This window comes from Coloeus monedula (assembly GCF_965178545.1).
Source record: "Coloeus monedula genome assembly, chromosome: 7".
NCBI classification, from domain to species: Eukaryota; Metazoa; Chordata; class Aves; order Passeriformes; family Corvidae; genus Coloeus; species Coloeus monedula.
The window spans coordinates 17,141,944-17,165,627 of NC_138787.1; the positions used below are offsets into that span (position 1 = coordinate 17,141,944).

The 23,684-nt window shown below is 41.9% G+C and overlaps 1 protein-coding gene across 34 annotated transcripts in view; it reads left to right on the forward strand.

The window, feature by feature from the left end:
• Positions 1-23,684, forward strand: part of TTN (titin) — a 245,121-nt gene that overhangs the window by 56,322 nt on the left and 165,115 nt on the right. For 26 of the 34 annotated variants that reach the window (XM_082285106.1, XM_082285116.1, XM_082285134.1 and 23 more), the window contains 25 exons: positions 242-805; positions 8,782-9,063; positions 9,643-9,921; positions 10,026-10,307; positions 10,810-11,088; positions 11,214-11,501; positions 11,708-11,986; positions 12,086-12,364; positions 12,466-12,744; positions 12,846-13,133; positions 13,266-13,553; positions 14,444-14,725; positions 15,443-15,721; positions 15,831-16,112; positions 16,256-16,534; positions 16,659-16,946; positions 17,167-17,445; positions 17,546-17,824; positions 17,903-18,181; positions 18,324-18,611; positions 18,773-19,060; positions 21,773-22,054; positions 22,330-22,608; positions 22,719-23,000; positions 23,138-23,416. In XM_082285106.1, the coding sequence (XP_082141232.1) occupies positions 242-805; positions 8,782-9,063; positions 9,643-9,921; positions 10,026-10,307; positions 10,810-11,088; positions 11,214-11,501; positions 11,708-11,986; positions 12,086-12,364; positions 12,466-12,744; positions 12,846-13,133; positions 13,266-13,553; positions 14,444-14,725; positions 15,443-15,721; positions 15,831-16,112; positions 16,256-16,534; positions 16,659-16,946; positions 17,167-17,445; positions 17,546-17,824; positions 17,903-18,181; positions 18,324-18,611; positions 18,773-19,060; positions 21,773-22,054; positions 22,330-22,608; positions 22,719-23,000; positions 23,138-23,416 (7,332 nt within the window). The remainder of the gene's footprint in view (positions 1-241; positions 806-8,781; positions 9,064-9,642; positions 9,922-10,025; positions 10,308-10,809; positions 11,089-11,213; positions 11,502-11,707; positions 11,987-12,085; positions 12,365-12,465; positions 12,745-12,845; positions 13,134-13,265; positions 13,554-14,443; positions 14,726-15,442; positions 15,722-15,830; positions 16,113-16,255; positions 16,535-16,658; positions 16,947-17,166; positions 17,446-17,545; positions 17,825-17,902; positions 18,182-18,323; positions 18,612-18,772; positions 19,061-21,772; positions 22,055-22,329; positions 22,609-22,718; positions 23,001-23,137; positions 23,417-23,684) is intronic. The other 8 variants (XM_082285132.1, XM_082285133.1, XM_082285129.1 and 5 more) reach the window with 7 other exon arrangements.

Sequence of the window (23,684 nt, forward strand, 5' to 3'; positions counted from 1 at the left end):
TTAGTTTGTACATTGCTCCAGAGATTCAAAACACCTTCAAGCTCTGGAGCAACACTTAGACTGAAGAAGTACAAAACCAAAAGCCAAAATTTATCATCTTTAACACCTCTTATCTCCTTTACTGCTGTTTTCTTTTGCTTAAGAGTGTCCAGTGACAAGCTGGCCTCTCTTGCTCTCTGTCCCTGGCAAATGTGGCTCTGCTCCTCACCTCTTGGTAACATTGAACCCCTTTGTTTTGCAGAGGCATTTCCACCAACGTTTCTTACCAGACCTGAATCTATCACTACTTTTGTTGGCAAAAGTGCCAAGTTCCTGTGTACTGTTTCGGGCACTCCAGTCATCGACGTCACCTGGCAGAAAGATGGAACAACTATTTCACCTTCAGACCACCATAAGATCTCCAAAGTGGAAAATAAACATGTTTTAGAAATTTCCCGTCTTAACACTAGTGACAGAGGGGCTTACACTTGCAAAGCTTCCAACAAGTTTGGGGCTGATATTTGCCAGGCTGAAATGGTCATTATAGACAAGCCCCACTTCATTAAAAATTTGCAGTCAGTACAGTCAGCAGTTAACAAAAAAATACGCCTTGAATGTCAGGTAGATGAAGACAGGAAAGTAACTGTAGGGTGGACAAAGGATGGAAACAAAATCCCTCCAGGCAAAGATTATAAGATTTACTTTGAAGACAAAATAGCCTCGCTTGAGATTCCTCTGGCTAAGGTCAAGGATTCAGGCCACTATATGTGTACTGCTTCAAATGAGGCAGGAAGCAGCTCCTCTTCTGCCAGCGTCACAGTCAGAGGTAAGATAGCTCTATGCCCCCTTTACCTGTCATCTTCTTGGGTTCCCCATTTCTTCTTTCACAGGCAAAAGACTTTGGGCTGAAATTACGCTGTCAATTCTTCTCAGACCTGCCACCTGGTTCTTTCCCCTTAAAGTCTTTTTCCCTGTTGCCTGACAGTGCACTGTGTGTTACTTCAATATTTCTTTCACCAGAGAAAATCAAGAATTGCTCCTGCATGCAGGGGAGAGATGGATGAAGAGGGCAAGCAAAACCACAGAAGCTGTAGCTCAGCAAAGATTATGCTGATCTCTTGTGAAGTTGTATTTTGTTCTTGCTCTGGGAAGCAATCTTTCAAAGCTTTGTATTTCAGCTTTCTTTCCTCTCTCCCTTTTCCTTTTCCCTTTCTTTCCCCTTTCCTCTTTCCCTTCTTCCCCTTTTTACCATCTCTTCCCCTCTCTTCCCTTTTCTTCCCATTTTCAGAGCCACCATCCTTTGTGAAGAAGGTCGATCCATCTTATTTACTGACCCCAGGTGACTCTGCACGCCTTCAATGCAAAATCAAAGGGTCTCCTGAAATCCAAGTTACTTGGTTCAAGAACAATAAGGAAATACATGAAAGTAACACACACAGGATGTCCTTTGTCAATTCTGTGGCTGTGTTAGATATTTTGGAAATGAAAGTTGATGACACTGGGACCTACTCATGTGAAGCTGTCAATGAGGTTGGAAGTGACAGCTGCACCACCGAAGTGGTTGTCAAAGGTCTGTCCTTCTTGTTGCTGCCAGTCACATTCTTCAGAAAAACCTTCCTTCTTTTTTTTTTTTTTTTTTTTTTTTTTTGCATGGTTGACTAATTCTTTCTTACTGCTTTTGTAGAACCGCCATCTTTCATCCGAACACTTGAACCTGCAGAGCTAGTGAAGGGAACAAACCCCATTCTTCAGTGTGAGGTTGCTGGCACTGGACCCTTTGAGATTAGCTGGTACAAAGACAAGAAGCAGATTCGCAGTAGTAAAAAATACAGGTTGACCTCTCAGAAGGCTGTTATTTCTTTGGAGGTGTCCTCATTTAATAGTGCAGATGTCGGTGAATACGAGTGTGTGATAGCTAATGAAGTCGGGAAATGCATGTGCAGTGCCACATACATCTTGAAAGGTCAGTGGGAGAGAAAACTCCACTTACTGAAGGGATTGGCAAAACCCTCTTATTTCATAAAATGTCTTTTCTTTGGATTTGTGGGAGGCTGGGGAGACTGGGGAGGGAGAATACCTTCTTCTCTTAAAATTCTTTGTGTATCTTGAGTCTTATCTGGCATCAAACCTGTGAATTTGAAGAACATTGAGATTAAAGGGCCATTAGCTCCCAGCTGGAGAATGCAGTTCTCTGACTTGCCTGCTCTTTTGCCGAATTGTGACATGCACTGCACATACTGTCTTACAAAACTGTCTTTAAGTAGCAGATTTTATGTGATGATGTAATAGTAGATGAGTATTTTTTTTTTTATCTCTCTTCTTTGAATTAGAACCACCATCTTTTGTTAAGAAAATTGAAAATGTGACCGCTCTGGCTGGAGATAGTGTTACCTTACAGGCTGTGGTGAAAGGGTCAGAGCCTATTTCTGTGACATGGATGAAGGGCAAAGATATTATTAAAGATGATAAAAATATGAGAGTGACATTTGATCACGGTCTAGCAACACTACAAATTACCGGTGTCCAGCTGAGCTCTGGTGGCAAATACACCTGCGTGGCTGAGAATGATGCAGGAAGTCAGTCCTGCTTTGGTGAACTAGCAGTGAAAGGTCAGTGGAGAAGTGCTGTGATCCCTGCAATCTCCCACCTGAGAGAGCAATTTCCTTTTGTCCTTAACACCAGTTGTTTAATTCTGTTGTAGAACCCGCCAAAATAATTGAAAAAGCCGAAATGATCCAGGTTACAGCAGGAGAACCAGCTATTTTGGAGTACACTGTCACAGGCACTCCAGAGCTGAAAATCAAATGGTTCAAAGATGGAAACCCACTACCTGCCAGCAAAAAATATAGGATCAGCTTCAAAAATAACATTGCCCAGCTCAAGTTTTATGCCACTGAAATGCAGGACAGTGGTGAATACACCTTTGAGATATCCAATGATGTGGGCATCAGCTCTTGTACTACCAGCTTCACTGTGCTAGGTTGGTACTGCCTCTTTGCAAAGAGCCCTGTTTCTCTGCTCTGTACCCAACAGAGCCAGAAGCAGAACAGAATGCCTGTTTTGCTCATGTGTTCGTTTCTGTCATTTTTTCACTCTCAACAGATCGCACTCTTCCTCCCTTCTTTACTAAACCACTGAAGAATATTGACAGCATCATTAGCACCTCATGCCGCCTAGACTGCAAAATTTCAGGCTCTCTTCCAATGACTGTCTCATGGTTTAAGCAGGACACTGAGATCACTTCAAGTGCCAAGTACACATTACACTTTGCAGAAGGCTCAGCATCTTTGGAAATAAATCACCTAGATGCAAATGACGCTGGGGTCTACATTTGCAGAGCCGCAAACTCTGCTGGTAGCAAAGAGAGCAGTAGCACTTTGTTTATAAAAGGTTTGGCAACTTGTTCCACTTTTCTTGGAGTTTTGCTTATCTTGTGATAATACTTTTCTTTCCCAAAATTCAAGCCCTCTCTTACTCTTGACAATTTTTTCCTTTCAATGCAATCTAGAGCCACCCAGCTTCACTGTAAAACCAGAGTCTCAAGATGTACTGCCTGCAACAACTGTACATTTCAAAAGCACCTTTAAAGGCACAACACCACTGACAGTGAAATGGTTTAAAGGTGATACTGAGCTGGTGACAGGAGGAGCCTGCTACATTATGACAGAAGCATTAGCAAGTTACTTGGAGCTTTATGCAGTCAAACCAACAGACTCTGGAAAATACACCTGCAAAGTCTCCAATGTAGCTGGTTCAGTAACATGCAGTGCAAACTTATTTGTGAAAGGTTTGCATTCTTACTCTTATTTAAAATTCTAGCTGCTGGATTAACCCAGTGGCACTCTTTCCTGTGTTCTTTGTCATGAACGCTCTTCTTAAATCCACAGAACCTGCTGCCTTCAAGGAGAAGCTAGAGCCAACCCATCTGGTAAAGAAAGGTGGATATGCTGAGCTGACCTGTGAAGTCACTGGTACTCCTGAGATTAAAATCACATGGTTCAAGGATGATAGAGAGCTAAAAGAAAGTGACAAATACAGGATATCTTTTACAAAATCTTTGGCAAGACTCCATGTTTCAGAGGTTGATACAGAAGACAGTGGGGAATACATTTGCGAAGCCAAAAATGATGCTGGAAAAGATATCTGCAGCAGTGTTGTTACAGTCAAAGGTGTGTGTGACATCCAGCCACACAGTTTGTACCTCTAAGCTCAGTACTCAGTATCTCTCAGCTTCAAAAGTATGATTAATGCAAATTGCACTTTCCTTTTTGCACTGTAGAGTCACCTTATTTTACCAAGGAGTTTCAGTCCATGGAAGTCTTGAAGGATTCTGATGTGGTTTTGGAGTGTGAGGTGCTTGGCACGCCTCCCTTTGAAGTGTTTTGGGTGAAAGACGATAAACCGGTGCGGAGCAGTAAGAAGCACAGAATAAGTATTGAGAAATCTTTGATTAGCCTCCACGTTTTCAGGTTTGATGCTTCTGATGTTGGCGAGTATCAGTGTAGAGTTACAAACGATGTTGGGAGCTGCCTCTGCCATTCAGAGGTCACGCTGAAAGGTTAGTGCAACGTGCAGAACACCACTAGCATGCTCTTACCCTGGTGTGGTTTCTGTGCCACACTGTTACATGCCAGGCCTGTACTTACATAACCACTTTCTTCCTGCCAGAGCCTCCTCAGTTTTTGAAGAAGATAGAAAATATTAGCTCCCTTCGAGGGGGCACAGTTGTGTTTCAGGCTGCTATTAAAGGTTCCTTGCCCATCACTGTGTCCTGGTTGAAAGACAATGATGAAGTGATTGAAGACAACAATATCAAAATGACCTTTGTGAACAATGTTGCCACACTTATGGTGAGATCTATTGAGCTGAAACATGATGGGAAATATTTCTGTCAGGCTAAAAATGAGGCAGGAATTCAGAGGTGTTCTGCTCTGCTGACTGTCAAAGGTTGGTCTTATCCTGAGGGCTTGCAATGATCTCAGACAGCTCCTTTGTGATTTTTACAGATGCCTTTAACACTCTATCTCCTTGTTTACGACAGAACCTGCTACAATTGTGGACAAGGCTGTGTCAATAGATGTGACTGAGGGAGACCCAGCAACCTTGCAGTGTAAATTTTCAGGAACAAAACCTATTACAGCCAAATGGTTCAAAGATGGCAAGGAACTGACATTGGGCCCAAAATATAAGATCAGTGTTACAGATACCGTCTCAGTCTTAAAGGTGCTTTATGCAGAAAAGAAAGATAGTGGAGAATACATTTTTGAGGTTCACAATGACGTTGGGAACAGTAGCTGTTCTGCCAGCATTAATGTCCTAGGTGTGTACTCTTATTATTGCTTTTAGACACAAAATCTTTTCTCCTGAGCTGACATCTGCCACAATCACAGCTGAATTTAATATTTTGTCTTTTTACTCTGTCTTGGATAGATCTCATTATACCACCTAAATTCACAAAAAAACTCAAGAAAATGGACAGCATTAAGGGGTCTTTTGTCCACCTGGAGTGCATAGTGTCTGGTTCGCATCCTATAAGTATCCAGTGGTATAAGGATGGCCAAGAAATAACACCAAGTGAAAAGCACAAATACTCTTTCCATGATAATACTGCATTTCTGGAAATAAATCAACTGGAAGGCACAGACAGTGGCTCTTACACTTGCGAAGCAACAAATAAAGCAGGAAGCAACCAATGCAGTGGGTTCTTAACAGTCAAAGGTTTGCGTTCCTTCTTTGTCTTGTGTTAGGTCTCTCATTCATATTTTCAGATTTCCCCATCTCAGAGTAATCCCCTTTCTTCCTTTTTGCATGTTATAGAACCGCCATATTTTGTGGAAAAACCCCAGTCTCAAGAGGTTGTGCCCAATGCTAGAGTTCAGTTCAAAGCACTGGTAAAAGGGTCTACTCCTCTGCAGATAAAGTGGTTTAAAGACAGCCAGGAGCTCCTGTCTGGAGCCAGTCGATCTGTCTGGAAGGACGACACTTCTAGTGTTCTGGAGCTCTTCTCAGCTAGGACATCTGATTCTGGGAACTACACTTGTCAGATAAGCAATGATGTGGGGACTGCAACCTGCAAAGCAACTCTGTTTGTAAAAGGTGTGCAACCCAATCTTCTAATTTTTTTGGTTCTGATTTTTTTGTGCAATTTTGGTGGGAGGGGGAGGAAACATTTTAGCCTTTTTTTTCTTTAAATTCTGGGTTCTTTTCTTCCTACCGTGGATATTATAAAACCTCAACTTCTCTGTCCATCTTCTAGAGCCCCCCAGATTTATTCAGATGCCAACTTCTGTAGTAGCTTTGCGTGAAGGACAGTCCACCACTTTCGAGTGCCAGGTAGTAGGCACACCAGAGATCCAGATTACATGGTACCTGGATGGGAATGAAGTGACTGACCAAGCTAAGTATGGCATCTCCTTCATAGACGGTTTAGCCACTTTGAAAGTCACTCAAGCCAGAGTGGCAGATAGTGGGATTTATGTTTGTGAAGCCCACAATGATGCAGGTAGTGAGAGCTGCAGCATCGAGCTGAAAGTAAAAGGTTGGTTTTGAACGTCTTGTCATCTCTGTCACACATCTGGGGTGAGGAAGTAGGAGATACTTCTTCTCCCCTCAAAACTATTTAAGGTTACTATCTACTTTCCCCTCATTCTTCCCTATAGAGCCTCCAACCTTTGTTCGGGAGTTGCGTCCCACCGAGGTAGTGAAGGGTTCAGAGGCCACACTAGAGTGTGAGGTGGCTGGTACCCCTCCATTTGAGGTGAAGTGGCTGAAGAACAATAAGGAGATGTTCAGCAGCAAGAAATACGCCATCTCCGCCAAAGAATCAGTATTTACTCTTAATGTGACTAACTGTGATGTCTCGGATGTTGGTGAATATCAGTGTATTATATCAAATGAAGGTGGGAGCTGTTCTTGCAGCACAAGACTCAGCTTAAAAGGTCAGTCCTCTAGGAAGCATACCTCAAATATTATATGCTCCAGCTAAAATGTAGTGACTGGGATTACTTTATATGATGTCTCTTTCTCTTCTTCCATTTCCACGACTTCTCTTCTGAACAACAAACAAAACTCACACTACAGAACCACCATCCTTCATCAAGAAGTTGGAGAACGTCACTAGCATTTTGAAAGGTGATGCATTCTTTCAGTGTGTCATAGCAGGTGCTCAACCCTTGTCTGTGTCATGGATAAAAGATGAGAAAATACTAGAAGACGATGAACACCACCACATTACCTTCAAGAACAGTGTGGCCACACTGAAACTTGCTAATGTTGACCTCAGCCACAGAGGGAGATATACCTGTCAGGCAAAGAATGAATCTGGCGTGGAGAAGTGCTTTGCTTTGCTTTTTGTACAAGGTGTGTACAAGGTGTAACCTTGATGAGTATTTGGAAAGTCAGTTCCCTATCCATGTAGCTAACTGCTATAATTTTTACACTCTTTATACCTCAGAGCCTGCACAGATCATAGAAAAGGCTAAATCACTTAAAGTCACTGAAAAAGACCCCGTGACTTTGGAGTGTACTGTGGCTGGGACACCAGAGCTTCGGATAAGATGGTACAAAGATGGCAAGCAGCTCCTGCCCAGTAGATACTACACAATGAGCTTTGAAAACAATGTGGCCAGTTTCAGGATTGAACCTGTATCAAAGGAGGATAGTGGTACATACAGTTTTAAGGTTGAAAATGACTTCGGAAGTAGCACCTGTGAAGCTGTTCTGACTGTGCTAGGTTTGTATTGCCAATCCATCAAGAAGGGAATGAAAAAATAATCTCCTCGAAAGATAAGCAAGAAGTTAACCAGTGTGTTTTTGCTATTTTTTCTGTTGGGCAGATCAATCAATTCCTCCTGTATTTATCAAAAAGCTAACCAAAAAGGATACCATTCTGGGATCTTCTATCCAAATGGAGTGCAAAGTCTCTGGGTCACTCCCCATTATTGCAAAATGGTTTAAGGATGGAAAAGAGATAACTGACAGTGCAAAATATAGAAGCTTGTGCCATGAGAACACTGTGTCACTTGAGATTGCTAATCTGGAGCTGGCAGACAGTGCAAATTATACATGCAGTGTCTCTAATGTTGCTGGAAATGATTCTTGCAGTGCTGTCCTGACTGTGAAAGGTTTGAAACTCTTTTACTACTTCTTATCTGTGATAAATGCCAGGAAAATACCTTAGATCTTATGCTAACATAACAGTCTTATACATCTTAATGTTAATACTGAAAACTTGGTCTCCATGCTTGCCTCACTGATTTTCTTCATTCTTAGACATTTCTTATGTAACTGAGTGTGTCTTTTTCTTAAAAACTGCAGAGCCACCAAGCTTCTTAGTAAAACCTGAAAGCCAGCAAGCCATACCAGATTCTACAGTGGAGTTTAAGGCCACACTAAAAGGAACACCACCCTTTACAATAAAGTGGTTCAAAGAAGACTTAGAACTTGTATCTGGTCCAACTTGTTTCATTGGTATTGAAGGTTCAACTGGGTTCTTAACCCTCTATTCAGTGGATTCTTCTAGGAGTGGGCACTACACTTGCCACATTTCAAATGATGTTGGCAGTGACTCTTGCACTACAACACTGATGGTAACAGGTGTGCACTCTTTCTTGTTGTGTTAGTTTTTTTGTCTCTTTTCTTCTCTTTCCTTTTTGCCAAGCCCGCCTTGGTGATCTTTGATACACTGCCAAGTGAATTCCCTACCCTGTGTTTGCAACCCACAGTTGTTTGGCTCTTTTCCCTGCTATTTTCTCTCCAGTATTAATTCAGACCTTCCTGACCCCACTTTTTTTGGTTTTTTAGAACCACCCAAGTTTGCTAAGAAGCTAGAGGCAGCAAAAGTCGTCAAGCAGGGTGACTCAGCCCGGCTCGAGTGCAAAGTAAGTGGATCTCCAGAGATGAAAGTAGTGTGGTTCAGAAATGACCATGAAATTGTTGCCAGTGAAAAATTCCGGACTTCATTCATTGACTCTGTGGCCGTGCTTGAAATGAATCATCTCAGTACTGATGAGAGTGGTGACTACATCTGTGAAGCCCACAACCCTGCCGGCAAGGCCAGCTGTAGCACCAAAGTCACAGTGAAAGGTTAGCTATCCTCTTGTTCTCTGACTGCATCCTATTTTTCCCCTGGTGTTTGTATCCCTAAGAAATATACAGGAACATGAGGTTAATTTCTTATTTCAAGACTGTCCTTTTCTCCATGTTGTGTTTGTTTCTTAATGGCCCCTCATCATCTCTGCCAGTGTCTAAACAAGAGAGATGATGTTCTTAATGCGATGAGTCCTAAGCTAGTTTTTCCCCAGTTCTGTATTTTTAATATCCAAGACAGTTCATAGTAAGAATTGTTATATCAAGGAGCTGAAATATGAAGAGAAGGAACAGACACAAACCAACTAGTATCAGTGGGAGGTTACTACCAACTAAATGAGACCTGTACCCTCTCTGCTAAAGGTCACCCCTCTGTTTACCTTTTCTACAGAGCTAAGGGCTCTCTAAGAATGCTCACCATTGTGCAAACTCATTGTGCCCAGAAAATGAGGGAAGTCTTGCCTTTTCCGTAGATATTCTCAGCAGTCACATTTTCCAGAAGCTGGTATCAGTAGACTGTTTGTCAATCAAACAGCTTCAGACTACTTTCTAATTGTTCCTTTCTTCCCTTGTTAGAACCTCCTGTCTTTAGCAGGAAGCCTTCTCCAGTAGACATTGTCAAAGGATCTGAAGTTATCCTGGAATGTGAGATTTCAGGAACACCCCCATTTGACGTTGCCTGGTTCAAAGACAGGAGACAAATCCGCAGTAGTAAGAAATACAAGGTTACAGCCAAAAACTACCATACAGGCGTTCGCATTCTTAATGTCGAAGCTGCAGATGTTGGTGAATATCAGTGCAAAGCACAGAACGATGTAGGAAGTGACACTTGTGTTTGCACTGTGAAGCTGAAAGGTAAAGTACTGGTACCTGTGTTTTCTGCAGTGCTCCCAATGGCGCTGCATTGCTCTTCTTTGCAGAAACACTGTATTTACTATAACTGCATATTTCTTCTTCAGAACCACCAAAATTCTTGACTAAAATAAACAGCATGACTGTTGTGGTTGGTGAACCAGTAGAGTTACAAGCAAGAGTGGAGGGCTCCCAGCCAATTTCTGTGCAGTGGCTTAAAGACAAAGAGGAAATTATTAGAGAAAGTGAGAACACGAAGATCACATTTACGGAAAATATTGCAACTTTACAATTTTTGCGTACAGAGACGAGCAGTGCTGGAAAATACACCTGTCAGATAAGAAATGATGCTGGAAGTCGCGAGTGTATGGCTACTTTAACCATTCTAGGTTGGTAAAAAGCACAAATTCATGGAAATTTCTTTTTAAAGTTAGAAACTCGGCTGCTTAGTGTCAGCTGTATACTTTGCTTGTGCCTCTGAGTTCAAAACAATCAAAATAGAGAAGCTTTCTCTTCCCAGCAAGCAGAAGTCAGGTTCCGTATTTCTAGTTGTCCAGCAATAGGGTTGAAAGGAACCACTCTGTGACTTTATTTCTGTCATGTCTTCTGCTCATGCCTGCTTGGAGAGGGAGTCTAAAATATTTTGTATTTTAAATTAAAATATATTTTAAAATTAAAATATTTTTATTTAATCTTGGAAAGCATCTGAAATTTGCAATTTAGGGTAACAGAAAGGATGGAAAAAACAGCTGTAAAAACCTCCACGCCCCAACAAATCAAAATTTCCTTAGTACCAAATGTGTAAACTCCATCTCATAGTGCTATAATACTTACAGCTAATACTAATCAAACCCTGTTTTAACCATATATGTTACCCATCTCTCCTTCCAGAGCCTGCAGTCATTGTAGAGAAAGCAGAGCCAATGAAAGTTACTATAGGTGATGCCTGTACTTTGGAATGCAAAGTAGGAGGCACACCACAGCTTTCCACTGGGTGGTTCAAGGATGGCAAAGAACTGACCAGCAGCCAAAAATACAGAATCACTTTCCTCAATAATGTATCTACACTTAAAATTATGGATGCAGAAAAGGAAGATGGTGGATTATACACTTTTGCAGTGCAAAACGACGTGGGGAAAAGCAGTTGTACAGCATCGGTTGATGTTTTAGGTTGGTTGGATAGCTTGTCTTCTATCTTTTACAAAAGCTTTTGTTTGGCCATATTCTCTGTCCTTTCTTCCATTCCTTTCCTCATTTTCTCTCTAACCATGAATTTATTATGTTTTCTTATGCAGATCGAATCATTCCTCCTTCTTTCACAAGAAAACTAAAAGAAACCCTTGGTGTTCTGGGTTCCTCAGCACTGCTGGAATGTAAAGTGTCAGGTTCACCTCCTATTTCTGTTGCCTGGTTCCACAATGGACTTAAGCTAGTCAGTGGAGAAAAACATCAAATCTCCTTTTCAGATAACCTATGTATTTTAGAAGTTAATTCACTGAGCCACTCAGAAACTGGCACTTACACCTGCAAAGCTACCAACACAGCCGGCTCAGACGAATGCAGTGCTGTATTGATTGTACAAGGTGGGTATATGAAGATCAGGAAGACCTCTGAGCTATTCTTTTCTCTTTCTCTCTTGAAATTATCTGCAGTCTTTTGTAAATATTCTTGGGGAAAATTATTGACAGAAAAATAAAGATTTTGCTCTTTATCTTTAGTAGGTGTATGGAAATACCAGACCTATGCTGTAGCAATCTGTTTTATCTACCTTTTTCTTTTGTGTATTTAGAGCCACCTTCTTTTGAGAGGACACCAGAGCCTCTGGATGTATTGCCAGGCACAAGCATCACTTTCACATGTGTTGTCAGAGGAACCCCTCCTTTTAAGGTCAACTGGTTTAGAGGGGCCAATGAACTTGTGCCAGGGGACAAATGTAATATCTACTTGGAGGAGTCTGTTGTGGAGCTTGAGTTATATGATGTAACTCCTTCCCAAAGTGGAGAGTACACTTGTCTAGTGACTAATGATGCTGGCAGGGTAAATTGTACAACACACCTCACAGTAAAAGGTTTGTAAAAGATGATGTCTCTCTATTTACCTTAAATTATTGTTTCCTTCTCTCCATTTGGCATGTTGGGCTCAACATTTGTTACTTACCTTTCATTAGAGCCAGCTGTCTTTGTGAAGAAACTGAGTGATCAGTATGTGGAGCCTGGCAAGCCCATCATCCTAGAGGGCACTTACACAGGCAGCCTGCCCATCTCTGTGACATGGAAGAAGAATGGCCACACCATCGCACAGTCTCAGAAGTGTAGCATCACCACCACAGAGAAATCCTGCATCCTGGAAATACTTGACAGCACCAAAGAAGATGCAGGAGAATACTCCTGCCATGTTGAAAATGAGGCAGGAAGAGATGTTTGTGAGGCTGTAGTCTCTACCCTAGGTGTGTGCTCCCTTTGCTTCTTTTCCTTCCCTTTTTTTCAAGTGTATGCTTTCCAAAACCTGGCACATAATAAGCCTGTCTAATTGCTTCTCTTTTTTTAGAACCTCCGTACTTTGTTACTCACTTGGAACCTCTTGAGGTGTCAGTTGGGTCTTACACAACACTGCAATGCCATGTTGCTGGAACACCAGAAATTACTGTGTCTTGGTACAAAGGCGATACAAAACTCAGGTCTACCCCTGAGTACAAAGTGTTCTTTAAAGACAATGTTGCTACACTTATTTTCAACAAAGTGGCTAGCAACGACAGTGGAGAATATATCTGCAAGGCAGAAAACAGTGTAGGAACTGCATCTACAAAGGCTCTCTTAACAGTTCAAGGTGATGATTTTGTATTAGCTTGCTAAAATTCTTTTTCTCTTGCAAAACTATGAAAAAATTGCTTTCTGAGGTATATTCATCCTTTGCTTGCTTTCTTCCAGAGCGCAAACAACCACCTTCATTTGCAAGAAAACTAAAGGACATCGAGCACCCTGCTGGTTTACCCCTCAAGCTTATGTGTCGGCTCAATGGCTCAGAGCCCATTACTGTCACTTGGCACAAAGATGGTGTGCTGCTAAAGGACGACCACAATGTGCACACATCCTTTGTAGATAATGTTGCAGTGCTGCAGCTGGTGCGAACTGAGATGAATCACACCGGGCAATACTCCTGCACAGCCACCAATTCTGTGGGTACTGCCACCTCAAGTGCTAGGCTCACAGTGGCAGGTGTGTTGGCTTACAAAACTTTTGCTTGGGTCACAGGCTCCTCCCCCTTATTTCATGCATGCAGTGGTACCTGTGTATTGGATTAACTTTTTTCTGAGGTATGAATATTACATTATTTTCTTGTGTTTCTAGAACCCAAGCAAGCACCTGTCTTTGATATCAAACCAGAATCTATTGATGTGCCTTTTGGAGAAAGTGCTGACTTTGAATGTCATGTTACGGGAGCCCAGCCAATACACATAACGTGGTCCAAGGATGGTCGGGAGATCCGAACTGGAGGAAATTTCAATATTACATTCACAGCCAACACAGCTCACCTTCGCGTGCTCAGAGTGGGTAAAGGAGACTCTGGCCAATATACTTGCCAAGCTAGTAATGAAGCTGGGAAAGACTTCTGCTCAGCCCAACTCAGTGTCAAAGGTATTAAGATTAAGTCACCTTTGTTTGTGCATTTTCTTTTTCTTGGGTAAAGACATCTCTTTGTCTTTGATCTTCTACCATTTCTAGTTTAGAAATATATAGAAAGTAGCTTTCCAGACTGCAGACATAAAACATGTAATGGCCTTCTCCCATCATACTGTGTAACAGCAGAAGTCTTGTGTGCCTGCAAAATCTCCAAGGAGGAAGGTCCTTGTATGAACATGTTTATACGGAGAGTTGCACTCACACTACTTTTTACTTTAACAGTTAAACTTCAGCCACTGTGGTAGTCACTCATAGCAATTGCTATATGGAAAATGCTGATTAGTAAGTACAGCTCTACCTTGCATTTGTTGGCCAGCACTGGTGACTCTTTTGAATTTGCTAAAGATTTCAACTGGAGTTCTGAATTGTAGATTTAATCTAGACTCTGAATCACTTAATTTCTTCATGCAGAAATATACTTTAAAGATGTGTAAGCAAGTGAAAAAATCCCTACCATGTTTCTGTTGCTCCCGGAGATGAAGGGCTTGTCAAATCTTTCATGTTGGACTGGGAACCCTGTTACTTGTTACCACTCACAGATAACAGCAAAATTTCACTTGTGTGGAGCAACTGTCCTTTGTGTACTTTTCACAGCTTCAATTGTCCGATGCAGCAGGGTCCAAAGTTGGCAGCACATAGTTTTAGTTGTTGTCGTTGCCTTCTTTTCTTCATCTTGTGTATTTCCTTAAGAGGAAGCTCTGGTTGGGGATGTAACCAACTTCTGTAACAATTTTACTTTTGTGCTGTAGTACTCTTGTGCATCCCAGAACTCTTGCTTAGCATTGCAAATTTCACTTGGCAAACAGGTATGTTGTCATTCTCTGTATACTTATTCTGTTCTGTAGAACCTCCCAAGTTCATCAAGAAGCCGGAAGCTTTGCGGTTCGTGAAGCAGGGTGACACAGTTCAACTTGAATGTAAAATCAGTGGCACACCAGAGATTAGAATCGTGTGGTACAAAAATGACCAGGCACTCCAGGCAAGCGACAGGCTGCACATGTCCTTTGTAGACTCTGCAGCAACGCTGACCATCTTGGGTGCCACTGCTGAAGATGCTGGGGATTACATCTGTGAAGCCCACAACTCCGCGGGCACAGCCAGCTGCAGCACTTCAGTCACAGTGAAAGGTTAGCACATGGCTCCGCATTCCTCACCAGAACCCCTGGCTGCCAGACCTGCTCCCAGCTGCACATCCCACTGCTGCTGCAGCGGCTGGTGGCTGCTGGGTCAGTGTCTCTCCAGCTGCTCTTGCATTTAAATGCTGCTGTGTTTAAGCAGCAGACATCAAGCAGGAAATAGTGGTGGGTGTTCAGCACTGTGCAGTCATTCCCTTGTCTCCCCATTTAAGTCAACTTCAGGCTGAACAAGGCAAGCTTTTCAGATCACAATGGAAGCATGGACTAGATGGAACACCAGCCATGGTGAGGGTGCTGGGAGTACTTTTAAGCCATCCCTCTGCCTCCTCTTTATACACAGTGATCCTGACAGGAATGAAATTTAAGACGGAAGAGGAGGCTGTGTAGCTGAGCTTTACCGACTGTAGCTTTCATGACTAGAAAGAGCAGGGTGGGAAGCTGGAATGTGACCCTAGAGTGCAGGAAGAGTGGTTTTTGGGGAAGGACACTGAGCACTGATTCCAAACAGGTGCAGAAGTACCACATTTTCTACCCTTAGAACTCTGAGTGCTGGGATTTTTTAGAGGTGAGGCCACATATTTAAAAGCTAAATATGTGTTTACAATATAAGCGTAGGCTCCCTTCCTGAATGTGTTGCTTCCTTCTACTATCCAGAAATCCATCCAGAGAAGCAGACTCACGCATTATGATGTGATTCTTTTTTTATAGAACCACCCATTTTTAGCAAGGTGCCAAGCCCTGTGGACACTCTTAAAGGCTCAGATGTTATCCTTCAGTGCGAGATAGCAGGGACCCCACCCTTTGAGGTGGCTTGGTTCAAGGACCGGAGGCAGGTCAGGAGCAGCAAGAAATTCAAGGTGACAGCAAAGCACTCCTTTGCCAGTCTTCATATTCTCAATCTGGAATCTCAAGACACTGGAGAATACCAATGTAAAGCTATGAATGAGGTGGGAAGCGACACTTGCACCTGCCCAGTGAAATTCAAAGGTTTGTATGCTAGAGGATCAACATCACTGCCCTCTTTTCTTGATCTCCTGGCTGTCACTCTTCCAAGCAAGCATGTATGATTAACCAGCCTCCTTGTTTTTGTCATCAGAACCTCCACGGTTTGCCAAGAAGCTGAGTGACACTGCAATCTTCATCGGGGAGCCAACAGCCCTGCAGGCAGTAGTGGAAGGATCCCCACCAATTTCTGTTGTCTGGCTCAAGGATAAGGGTGAAGTTATTAGGGAGAGTGAAAATGTTCAAATGTGGTTTATGGACAACATTGCAACTCTTGAGATTGCCAGTGCAGAGGGAACTGATGTTGGAAAGTACATCTGTCAGATCAAAAATGATGCTGGCATGCGGGAGTGCTCTGCCTTTTTACAGGTCCTAGGTGGGTATAGCCTACTCCACTAGAGGCACTGTGTAGCTTGCACAGTTGGCTCTACTAGCCTTTGCCTTCTGCTCACACCCTGCGCTCACAAGTTTGTGGGTAGATTTCCCCGTGACACACAGACCCCTCCCTTCCTATTTCAGAACCAGCAGTCATCTTAGAGAAGACCGAACCGATCACAGTAATGGCTGGCAATCCTTTTACCCTGGAGTGCAAAGTAGGAGGAACACCTGAGCTTATCACCAAGTGGTACAAAGACGGCAGAGAACTAAAGAGTGACCGCAAATACCAAATTACCTTTTTCAACAATATATCCACTTTGAAAGTCTTTTCTGCAGACAGGGGAGACAGGGGCTTGTATACTTTTGAGGTGCAAAATGAAGTAGGGGACAGCAGCTGCACTTCTTCAGTTGATGTTTCAGGTCAGCTCTATGTCTTTGTTGTTCACACTTGTCTTTAAAGAAAGTTTTTATTTTTTCCCCTTTTATTTCCATTGAAAGAAACCTCAACACTTCTCTTCCTGTTCTTCTGCCCTGTCCTACTTAGATCGCCTTGTTCCTCCTTCATTCTCAAGAAAACTAAAGGAAACAAATGGGGTGCTGGGATCCTCCGTGCTGCTGGAGTGCAAAGTGTCTGGCACAGCTCCCATATCTGTGTCCTGGTTTCAAGATGGAAATGAGATTGTTAGTGGAGAAAAATATGAAATCTCATTCTTGGATAATGTTTGTGCTTTGAAGTTGAATGCCCTGGATGTCACAGATACAGGGTCATATACATGTATGGCAGCCAACGTGGCTGGATCTGATGAATGCAGTGCCTTCTTGACTGTACAAGGTCAGTGGAAGGATACTGCCACATCTTCAACAAAATTCTTCTTCCTTCTCTTTCTTTTCTCTGGTTTCCCATGGTTTCTTTTTCATGGTTTGTTTGGTTTGGTTTTTTTTCCCAGGGGTTCTTTTTTTTTTTTTTGACTCAAACCTGCTCATTTTCTTCCCCATGGAGACCTTCCTATTAATATCCTTCTCCCTCTTCCATTTCTTTGCATGATCCTTAGAACCACCTTCTTTTGTGAAGACACCTGATCCCCAGGAAGTTTTGCCTGGATCAAATGTGACATTCACCAGCTACATCAAGGGCAGTACTCCCTTCAAAGTGACCTGGTTCCGAGGCATCAGGGAGCTGATGCCAGACAGCAACTGCTCAATCTCTCTCAATGAGTCTGTGGCACAGCTGCAGCTGTACAACGTGGAGCCAGGCCACAGCGGGGACTATGCCTGTGTGGTCACAAATGATGCTGGCAGTGCCTCGTGTACAACACAGCTCTTTGTGAAAGGTGTGTTTGGGTGTGTGCATGAATGCACAGTTATCTTCATTCACTGCCTGCAGCTCTTCCACATCTGTCCCTCTTACTATTGATTTATACCTCCCCACAGAGCCTGCAGTCTTTGTGAAGAAATTAAGTGATTTCAGTGTGGAGCAGGGGAAGTCCATTGTGCTGGAAAGCAGCTACATTGGCACCCCTCCCATCTCTGTCACCTGGAAAAGAAATGGCATGCCCATTGCTCAGTCTCAACGCTGCACTGTTACAACTACTGAAAAATCTGGCATTCTTGAAATCTTCAACAGCACAAAGAATGATGAAGGCGAATATACCTGTGAGGTGGCAAATGAGGCGGGTGGGGATGTTTGCCACAGCCTTGTATCCATCTTAGGTATTCATTACCCCTGATCCCCCTAATGCACCCCGTGTGGTGCTCTGCCTCTGCTCACCATGCTCTCTCCTTCCCCAGAACCACCCTATTTTGTCACGCACCTGGACCGTGTGGAGGTGAAGGTTGGCGAGCCCTTGACCTTAAAGTGCCAGATTGGCGGTTCACCAGAAATCAAGGTGTCCTGGTACAAAGATGACACCAAGCTCAGATCAACACAGGCTTACAAAATGCACTTCAAGAACAATGTGGCAACACTGGCGTTTTCTGCTGTAGAGGATAGCAACATTGGAGAATACATCTGCAAAGCAGAAAATAGCATCGGCTTTGCCACCTCCACAGCTTTGCTTGTTGTTAAAGGTGATGGGCCAAGACCCACTCTTTTCTGGGGTAGTTTGTAGGAACTCTTTGTTGTCTACAGAAAGGGGGTTTTATTAATTTCAAAGATAAGTAATTCTAGGTTGGCTTCCTACTGATAGTGGTGATTATTATTGTTTTGCAGAACGTCAACTTCCCCCTACATTCACCAGAAAACTAAAAGATATTCAGGAGGTGGTTGGTGCCCCAGTGACATTTGACTGCCGCATAACTGGCTCAGAGCCTATCCAGGTGTCTTGGTACAAGGACGGGGTTCTCTTAAGCGACACTGATAACGTGCAATCAGCCTTCTTAAATAATGTTGCGACTTTACAGATCTTGGAAACTAGTATGGATTACTGTGGCCAGTATACTTGCTCAGCCCAAAATGCTCTGGGGACTGCCTCTTCCAGTGCCAAACTTCTCCTCACAGGTTTGTAGCTCATGCTTTAATGAAAATCTTTTGTATGTCTTTGCTCTTTTATTTCTCCACCCTTTTCCCCACTCTACCCATTGTATGGTGGCCAAGGACAATGGGCATGGCGTGGTGAGGCAGGCTTCATGGTGAGCCCTGCCATGCTTTTCTCTTTGCAGAACATCTACAACCTCCCTTCTTTGACATCAAGCCGGTATCTATGGACGTGGCACTAGGGGAAAAGGCAACCTTTAAGTGCCACGTGACTGGTTCTGCTCCCATGAGGATTACTTGGACTAGAGACAACAGAGAGATTCGTCCAGGTGGAAACTACAAAATGACACTGGTGGAAAACACGGCCAGCTTGACAGTCCTAAAAGTTGGTAAAGGGGATGCTGGACTCTACACATGTACTGCCAGCAACAGTGTTGGAAAGGATGCGTGCGCAGCTCAGCTGGCTGTACAAGGTATTGCTGTGGGCTTTAGCGTTTGTGAGGCTTTCTTTGCAAGGCAGACACCTGGAAATCACAGTCCTGAATGCAGATGTGTGTGACTAACAATCTTTACAAGAGGTTACTCTGAGATGTTATTTCACTTAATTATTGTTGTAATACCAAAATACTTACTTATATTTCTTCTGCTTTGGTATAGTACATGATTTTTCTTATCAAAGGGGTTCTTTCATTGAAACATTAACTCTTATGTACTACTCTGCTGCGCCTTTGCAAATGGTTCTGTTGGACAGCAAAATCTGCCTTTCTAAAGTCTTTCTCCAGCAGTGACGGTCACTAGGTTGCCCAGGGGAGTGAAAGGAAACTGAGAGAAATTCAGTTCACTTACATGGCTTAAAAGTATTTTTACTGCATGTGCAGCTCCCAGCAAATAGCTCTGCTCTCTCACAAATTGAAAACACTGAAAATTGCTCTTCTAAACAGCAAAACTGGAGGATCTGAGAGCAGATTTGGTGACAAATATCCATCCCACCCAACACTTCACCTCTCTTCATAGTGTGTGGATCTAAAAGTGAAATCTAAATTTCTGAATGGCTCAAACTGTCTTAGTACAAGTGACACATGTATATTAGTGCAATTTCCTCAATGTAGGTGGGAATATATTTATAGCTGTTCCAGACATTTCAATCTTACTGATTTCATAAAAGAAGAAATGTAACATACACTGCTTAGATTATGCCTGAGTTAAAAGGTCCCTGTTGCTTTAGCACTTTCTTTCCTCTTTCTTTTCCTCTCTTGCCTCTGTATGAATTTGGAGAGGAAAGAGGGGAGAAATATTTCGAGAGTAAATCCTTCTACTCTGTAAGACAAATAACACAGGAAGCTGAACTACTAGTAGCAAGATTTTGTATTAATAACTTGTCAAATATTTTATATATACCAAGTATATTCTAGCCATAAGCATTTTTCTTGGTGGAGGTAGGAAGAGTGCGTAAGACTGAGTTACCTGGATTCAGTAACAAGTAGTGGTGCTGCATTATGCAGTTTGACATAAAAAAATCCACACTGGAAGACTGTAGCAAGAAATCAAATCTCTTTAGAAGATCTGAAGCTTCTCTCCGCCGCAATCATAATTCTGTTTATTAATTATATAACTTCTAATAGGTTTATTTTGAACAGTTACCATCCATAAAATGGTCTAAACTGACCTTATTTATTTTTTTACTCTTCAAATCTTTATTTGTAAAATCCTGAGGAGTCTTTCCAGTATTGTTATTTTATTTTTTGATCCTGAATTTACTGACACTCCCTTGAGTTCTTTAAAATTTGTACAGTTTCCCCAGGGCTGTAAAATTAGTGATGTTCATTGTTTTCAACCAATTTCTATAGAACTTGAAAGGGAAATCTCTTAGGGTGCATTGATTTGCATGCGTTTAATTTGAGCATATGCTGTCTCACTTCTATGACATGCAGCCTTTTGTTTGTAGAATTAAGATATTTCTTTTAATTGACCTTGAAAACCTCACAGCCTTCTATTAACTTTCTCACTCTAGCATCTAATGTTCCCAGTCTGTAGTTTTAATAATTGCTTTATGTTCTAGAACTGCCTTACATTCTAAATACATACCTTACTAACATGTATATCCTCATTTTTGGTAGCAGTGGAATCAGAGTGTGAGTACCCAGCAACTGCTGGTATGCAGATAGATAATCAACTCTTTCTCAAAGTGAAATCTGATAGTAAATTACTATGGTTCCAAGAGTCCTGATGTTAACACATCATCATTTCTATTTTGAGAAACCCAGGAAGTTTTGTTTCTAGCAACACAGGATGTTCTGCAACTGTCCCACAGGTTCAAATAATCCACAATAAATTAGATATTCTTCCTACGCTTTGCAGACAGTCACACAAAGAGACACTTCATCCTGTTTTGCAGAGTGATTTTTTTGTTGTGCCCACATTACCACCTCCTGGTTTTATTAGTTATATCTTTGATCTATGAGCATTCCGTCTTGTGATTCTAATCATCCAGATGGTACTTTTGATGAAAAGTATCAAACCTCCACTTTCCTTTCCTCTCCTTATGGAACAAAATGCAACCACCTGTTTTACTTTTCAGTCACAGGACATTTAACACCAATGTCTGTAATACCAGCCATCTCGTAATTCTCCTCAGCATGATTATTTCTAAAGTCTTTTGTTTGCTACCTAAGATCCTTAACTTTTATTCCTTATGTGCAACTTTATGTTCAGTTTTGCATTAAATGTGTGAGGAGTGATAATGCAAATGCATTTATTGACTATATTAATTATTAATCACAGTATATAGAGCAGTAGCTATAATACTCAACACGAATGCTTTTAATAACATTTCTTGGCTGAACAGTCGTAGTCTTGCATTTTCATCAAGCATTTTGATGATTCATGTATAACAAGAGCATATTTTGTAAAGAAAACCACATGTCAACTAATCTGTAGTGAATATACAAGGAGAGGTACAGTGGATCAATAAAGTAAGGAGAAACTCATTGAAATGCATGTAGAAAACTTGTTTGCTTCTTAATCTGGATTTTGGACCAATTTAAAATCATCTAAAAAATTTTCATAATTGCAAAATCAGAATTTTTGCTTGAGTCCCTAAGGTTTGCAGTTTCAGTTATGTATCTCCCTGCTTATTCAAACAATTAGTGCAGTTTAAAGCATCATCTCCCATTTTGGCTTTCCAGAACCACCAAGGTTTATTAAGAAACTAGACTCCTCAAAACTTGTGAAACAGCACGATTCCACAACGTATGAATGCAAAATAGGTGGATCTCCAGAAATTAAAGTCACCTGGTACAAAGGTGAAACTGAAATCCATCCCAGTGAAAAATACAGAATGTCCTTTATGGATTCAGTGGCAGTCATTGAAATGCACAATCTCAGTGTTGAAGACAGCGGTGACTACACTTGCGAAGCTCAGAATCCAGCCGGTAGCGCAAGCACCAGCACTACACTGAGAGTAAAAGGTCAGAATCTCAGCTCTTTTCTTCTGTAAAGCTCCTTTCTAACTGTAAAGTCTTCCTTTGGGAAAAGCTCTTAAATCCCACTTTGTTTTTTCAGAGATGCCAAAACCCATCTGACTAGATGGAAAATCTCTTGCCTGTTTCTGAGCTCTGTGGCAGATCTTTCTTATCTATTTGTCTTTGCTATTTAGCATCAGAAGAGTTACTTGAATCTTCTCTCCTCTTTAATCTCTTTTGCTTAAATAACACAAATGATAACTCTTTTTTGTTTTTTCCAGCACCTCCCGTTTTTACCAAGAAGCCCCATCCAGTTGAGACCTTGAAAGGGTCTGATATTCATCTGGAGTGTGAGCTGCAGGGCACTCCTCCATTCCAGATTTCGTGGTATAAAGACAAACGAGAAATTCGGAGCAGCAAGAAGTATAAGGTCATGTCTGAGAACTACATAGCTAGTCTTCACATTCTCAGTGTGGATACTGCAGATGTTGGTGAATATCACTGTAAGGCTGTAAATGATGTGGGAAGTGACTCCTGTATTGGCTCTGTAGCACTAAGAGGTTTGTACAAAGATTGGCATCTTCTCGGCTTTTCTTTGTTCCTGCCATTCTTCTCTTACCTTTCTGCTCCTGATGGGTTTCTTTACTGTTAAATATCTTCTCTTAAATAGCACCACCAACCTTTGTGAAGAAGCTGAGTGATCTCACTGTCGTAGTCGGGGAGTCGATTGAACTGCAGGCTACAGTACAAGGATCACAGCCCATTTCTGTACTGTGGTTAAAAGACAAAGGGGAAATCATCAGAGAAAGTGATAATCTTTGGATCTCCTACTCAGAAAATATTGCAACTATGCAGATTGGAAATGCAGAACCAACCAATGCTGGGAAATACATTTGTCAGATAAAAAATGATGCTGGAGTTCAGGAATGCTTTGCCATGCTGAAAGTGCTAGGTTGGTAGCACGAGATAAACAACACAGTGTGTTTTAAGATGCTTTAAAATCAAATTTTTAATAATAATAATAATAATAATAATAATAACTATTGCATTGTTATTTTTTAAATTTTTCTGACTTGCATTTCATTGCAGAGCCTGCAGTCATTGTAGAGAAGCCAGGCCCAGTCAAGGTTACAGCTGGAGACTCTTGTACTCTGGAATGCACAGTAGATGGCACACCAGAGCTTACTGCTAGGTGGTTTAAGGATGGTAATGAACTGTCCACTGACCATAAATATAAAATCAGTTTCTTCAACAAAGTATCTGGGCTTAAGATCCTCAATGCAACACTAGAAGACAGTGGAGAATATACTTTTGAGGTGAAAAACAGTGTTGGTAAAAGCAGCTGCACAGCTTCAGTGCATGTTTCAGGTTAGTCACCTGTGATCCTTTAGTTCCTTTAAAAAGCCTTCAGATAGCAAAGTGGTTGTGACTGGCAACCTAAGAGACTTGTATAATCTTAGGAGTACTTGGCATGCCACTTTGACAGGCACCAAGAACAGATGCCTACCTAAACTCTGAGGGGCATGAATTATTGAAAAGACTTGATTTCTTCAGCTTTAATCTGCATGTCCTCTTTGACAGTTGGTGCATTACTGTTCCTTACAAGAAAGAAAGGCAAAAATAAAAGGTGTTCCTC